Here is a 5,787-nt window from a genome sequence, read left to right as displayed (position 1 = left end):
TTTTGGAACGGAGGGAGTATTATCAATATTATCAATAGTCAAAGGCGGTCTTGAAAAACGCATTAGGCCCTATATAGATGAAAGAAGGGAGTAGGAACGAGCCCATGTTGCTCCGATTGGTCGAACCTGGACACAATGCCATGCGTTTCTGACGCCGAAGGCTAAAAAAGAGCAATTGCCCTCCCTCCCTAGATCGAAAGACGCCACATTGTCGACATGCACCCTAGAACTCCGAGCGAGCCATAGGAAAACATGTTGCTAGGGGAGGGGACGACAGCCACCCCTCACATGAGTCGAACTCCCACCGTCGCGCACGACATAACAGCTCAGAAGACAGACATTGCATGATGATATCACAAACCAAGAAAAAACATGACGAAGATGGAACAACCACATTATCACAAAAAGACAAGACATAACCGCTCAGAAGACGACATTGTAGGATGATAACGCAAATCAAGAAAAAACACGACAAAGATAGAACGACCACATTACCACAAAAGGACAAGACATGCCGAAACAACAGGCTCTCGCCAACCCTAACACGCCACTACTACCGTGGAGGGGGAGGAGACAACCCGTCAGCCTGCAGGGCACATGTGGAGAAGAGCAAGGATAGCCAGATCCCGCCAAATCGACAACAGGGTGAAGTCATAGCTAGAAGTCAACAGAGCCAACACAAGCAGCTACCAATCAAAGGGATTCTCGACTACCATCCTCGTAGTCCGCATGTGATGCCTCTAGGGAGGAATACGACACAAAAGGGTTGTTTTCGCCCAAATGGGACTAAGGGTTTTCATCTAGTAGATGGTGATCATGAGGACATTCGTACTAGACAAAGTTCCATTTTCAGGAACTTCTATTTCTAGGAACTTTTGCTAATGCTAATGAGAATATGATAGTACCTAAATCAAATAAGTTTGTATTATTAAGTAATGAAGGACCTTGTACGGACGAAGAGGGACAAGCATTAGCGCCAATAAATCATGTTGCTAATGATGTGTCGTTTAAATGCATCTCCAACAGCTGCTCTAAAATATGGCACAAAGGAAAATAGTTTTAAGGCACCAAAAATGCATTTTAGGGCATCAAATTTCTTTCTTATTCAACGGTTGCTCTAAAATAGGGCATCGCCACCACCGCTCCAACATATATGCTAAAATAGGGCACCCAACCACATCTTTCTTCTCCATAACTGCATACATATTAAAACAAAACATGAACTATTGATAGAGTTTAATCGTCTGCATCAATGATAAAAGTATTATCCAAAATGACATGAAGCATTTTTCTTAGTGCATCTATGATACATACAAGTACTCCCTCCGTTTCAAATTACTCGTCTCGGGAATGGATGTATCTAGAACTAAAATATATCTAGATACATCCATTTCTGCGACGAGTAATTCAGAACGGAGAGAGTATTATTTAGAGTTTCAAACGACAACTATAGCGTCGAGCTCATTGATTCGTTGGCTAGAATCAATACGCATCCTCCATCTATATGGTTGTACAATCAATTTTTTGTTGAGACAAGGTTGTACAATTAATTGATCAATCAAGCACAGCACGCATGTTATGGGCCAGCTAGACAACACCAAATTCTCATTCGTCATTGATGTCCAATTGACCAGCACATGTTATATGATTGAGGCGCACTCCAGCTCAAGAAAACAAAATAAGGTGTGCACGGATATTTGTCGTCATGAACAGTTGCTTCTTTGGCCAGCACTGCCTCCGTGTCCCAAATGAGCGCATGCATTGCACTCGACATGGACAGCCATGAGTGGACGTGCATACTGTAAAATATGCATCTGCAAAACTAACGTTGGTACTCAGTGCCTGCGCAGATCATGGGTAACTTTTGAAGAAAATCTGAAACGACCAAGCATCGTCGCTGCGCCAATAATTGAACCGTGCTGTGATTGATGTGTCGCTGAAGCTCCACCTACCGCTGTCGTCGACCGGTGGTACACTGGTCCGGCGAGTAGGGACTCCAGCAGTCCAGCCCATCAAACGTGACACACGCGCACCATAAATTTACGGAAATGTTAATGCCCACACGTGTGGGCGTTTGCATCTCGTCCACATGCATGAATCCGCGTCCGTTCGTGAGCGTACGAATCTTGACATGTTTCTAGTGCCACGTAGGACTGATCTGGTGTGTGGGCGTTCAACCGGTCGCCCACACGGCCGTTTCACCACACAGGAGGGGCTGATGTGTGGGCGTTCAGCAGTTCGCCCACACGCCACTTTGCATGTGCACACAAGGGCTAGTGTGTGGGCATTTGCCATCTCGCCCACACGCCCGTCTCCTCTCCCATACCCAAGTTGTTAGTTGCCATGTATTTTGCAGTGCACATGACAACTGCCCTTAGTGTGCTTGATAAGCAGGTGGCAACTCTTTTTTTTACCCGAGTTTGTCATGTGTTTTGCAGGGTACACGGCAACTGCCTAGTGTGCACGTAAGCAGATGACAACTCTCTTTTACCGAGTTGCCATATGTTTTTGCATGGTACATGGCAACTGCCCTAACGTGCACGTAAGCAGATGGCAACTCTTCCTTTTTACATGGCAACTGCCCTAGCATGCTTGTGAGCATATGGCAACTCTCTCAACTGCCTAGTGTTAGTATGTGGCAACTCCTAAAGTTATGAAATCATGGCAACTACATTAGATCAGACCATACATGGCAACTGCAGTTGAGCAACCATGGCAACTGCAGTTGTCTGACATGGCAACCGTAGTTCAGTGACATGGCAACTGCAGTTAAACGAACATGGACGAGGGTCTGGACCATGGCAACTGTGGGCGCGCGATGATCGTCACGCGTGGCGTGCAGAACCAGGAGGTACGAGGCCTGACATACGGGCGTGTGGGCGTTATCAACTTCGCCCACACGCACGCGTGTGAGAGGGATCGGGAGAAAAAAAAGACGTGTGGGCGCTAATTGTTTTGCCCACACATAGATGTGTGGATTGTTTCTCTTATACACCACACAAAATGTGTGGACAGACTTCCTAACGCCCACAGTGTGGCACTTCTCGGGTCCTAAATTTATAAGTGTGAAGTACGGAGCGAAAAAGATTCCATCTTAGCCACTGACGACAGATTTTCGGACTTTTAAATAGCCGGTAGAGGCTCCAGATCGGGAAGCACAAGAACACACAAGAGCCACGAGCACGCCCGGGAAATCTTGACTGCTGCTAAAGCTAGAGCAGTGCAGGGCACGCGGTGTGCGGAGAAAGCTAAACATGTGCAGCCACGCGGAGCCGACGACGACGTGCGTGACGTGCCCGCCGCCGTCGCAGGGGCGGCTCATCACGGTGCTGAGCATCGACGGCGGCGGCATCCGCGGCCTCATCCCCTCCACCATCCTCGCCTGCCTCGAGTCCAAGCTCCAGGCACGTCCGTCCGTCCCTCTGCACCTCCATTTTCCTCTCATTCTATATTGTTCGGTTGATTGATTGGGATGTGTGCTGTGTTCGACTTCGACAGGAGCTGGACGGGCCGGACGCGCGCATCGCGGACTACTTCGACGTGATCGCCGGGACGAGCACGGGCGCGCTGGTCACGTCCATGCTGGCGGCGCCCGGCGAGAACAAGCGGCCGCTCTTCGAGGCCAAGGAAATCAACAAGTTCTACCTCGACAACGGGCCCAAGATTTTCCCGCAGAGGAGGTACGTATACCTTCTCTTCTACTTCCGGCCGGCGGACTCTGTCGTCGGCGACGATGTTGATGTCGTTGCTGTTGCTTCACGCCCAGCTGGGGATTGCTGACCCCGATAGGGAACATGTTTGGCGCGGTCATGGGTCCCAAGTACGACGGCAAGTTCCTGCACGACAAGATCAAGAGCCTCACCAACGACGTCACCGTTGCCGACACCGTCACCAACATCATCGTCCCGACCTTCGACATCAAGTACCTTCAGCCGATCATCTTCAACACCTACGAGGCCAAGGTGGACCCGCTCAAGAACGCGCACCTCTCCGACATCTGCATCAGCACGTCCGCCGCGCCCACCTACTTCCCCGCGCACTACTTCACCACCCGCGACCCCACGGGCAAGCAGCCGGACCGCGAGTACCACCTCATCGACGGCGGCGTGGCCGCCAACAACCCCACCATGGCCGCCATGTCCATGATCACCAAGGAGGTGCTGCGCCGCAACCCCGACTTCACGCATGGCAAGCCCGCTGAGTACAACAACTACCTCATCATCTCCATCGGCACCGGGTCGGCCAAGATGGCCGAGAAGTACACCGCCCCCGACTGCGCCAAGTGGGGCGTCCTCCGCTGGCTCTACGACGGTGGCTTCACCCCGCTCATCGACATCTTCTCCCATGCAAGCGCCGACATGGTCGACATCCACGCAGCCGTGCTGTTCCAGGCCCTCCGCATCGAGAAGAACTACCTACGCATCCAGGACGACTCGCTCACGGGGCACACGTCCTCGGTGGATATCGCCACCAAAGAGAACATGGAGGCACTTATCGGGATCGGTAAGAATCTGCTCAAGAAGAATGTGTCCCGGGTGAACATTGACACGGGGATGTATGAGTCCGTCGAAGGTGAGGGCACCAACGAAGAGGCCCTCGCGCGCTTCGCCAGGAAGCTCTCCAAGGAGCGCAAGCTGCGCCAAACCAACCTCAACTCCCAATAGAGAAGAGGTCGATTCGGAAGAGAAGAGAGACGAAGAAGCACTACCTGCTATGCTCAGGGATGCAGACTGATGCGCGGCCGAAGATACACTAATCTTCGTTATTTTAATTGTCACCGTGCATGTTTTTATTATGCTTTCACGGACAAAACGTGTCCATTTGCATCCTAGCTATGCTAGGTCAACCAGTCGAGAGTTGTAATATAATGTAACGCGGGTGAGTAATTATCGTTTTTAAATAAAATCTGAGTTGTGCTTCGCTACCACCGTCTAGATATATTTAAAATTATCGAGACAAATCATTGGTGCAGATTAGAACTTACCCTTCACTCAGAAAGAGCAATAATGTCAAATCACGTGTTAAAAAAAATTAGCGTCAGGGGCAGATTAGTTTTTTCTTTTCTTTTTAGACCAAGTCAGAGGATAGCCAGGGCCCATATCCAACTAGTGCCCTTGAGACCCGCTCACGCCCCACCAGACCCGAGGCCACGATTCCATTAATAAAGGGTGAAATGAGGCCGCGATCTCTCATCGTCTCCCTTCCCAGCGATTCCTCCGCGTCGCCGCGAGAGCTCCCCGTAGCCATAACATCCTCCTGCAACCTCCTCCGCGCCCTGCTCCTCGGACGCAGCCGGCTGGTACCTTCCTCGAACGCCGCCGGTCGGCTCTGCCTCCAACGCCGCTGCAGCCGACGCGACTTGTTGTCAGCTCGGCTACTCCGCTGTCCATGGACTCAGATACGTGCGCCTCTATCTCATTTTAGCATTTCTGCATCTCATACAAGATTTGAAAAGATACACACTCTGTAAAGGAAAACAGAGATGGCGTCTAATTAATGATCTTGATGTTAGCAATTGAAACATTGCGGAAATACAATTCAGTATGCAAATGCCCTAATTTCTCACTTAAGATTTTTTTAATAGACAGAGAGACAAATATTATGATGAGAATAGACTCATACAGAAGTGTTCTTGTTTAGATGTTGTAAACAAGACTACGTGTGTGACCAGTAAGAAACAGAACGGTGGCTTCCACACATATATGGGCTCTTAATCATATGGTTCATGATTTTAGGTAGGCTAGGCTAGTAAGAATGCTACTATTGTGGTATTACGGCAAGATATCT

The 5,787-nt window shown here is 49.9% G+C and overlaps 1 protein-coding gene across 1 annotated transcript; it reads left to right on the top strand.

The window, feature by feature from the left end:
* The first annotated feature begins 3,120 nt into the window (after positions 1-3,120).
* On the top strand, positions 3,121-4,924 carry LOC125545582 (patatin-like protein 2). Its single transcript, XM_048709596.2, has 3 exons — positions 3,121-3,404; positions 3,499-3,680; positions 3,767-4,924. Exons 1-3 carry the CDS (start codon positions 3,255-3,257, stop codon positions 4,662-4,664), a joined length of 1,230 nt encoding a protein of 409 aa, XP_048565553.1. The 5' UTR covers positions 3,121-3,254; the 3' UTR covers positions 4,665-4,924.
* Positions 4,925-5,787: the final 863 nt, after the last annotated feature.

The sequence above is a fragment of the Triticum urartu genome, chromosome 1A, assembly GCF_056163025.1.
Source record: "Triticum urartu cultivar PI428250 chromosome 1A, HENAU_Tu73, whole genome shotgun sequence".
NCBI lineage: Eukaryota > Viridiplantae > Streptophyta > Magnoliopsida > Poales > Poaceae > Triticum > Triticum urartu.
This window is presented reverse-complemented; position numbering and strand designations above follow the sequence as displayed.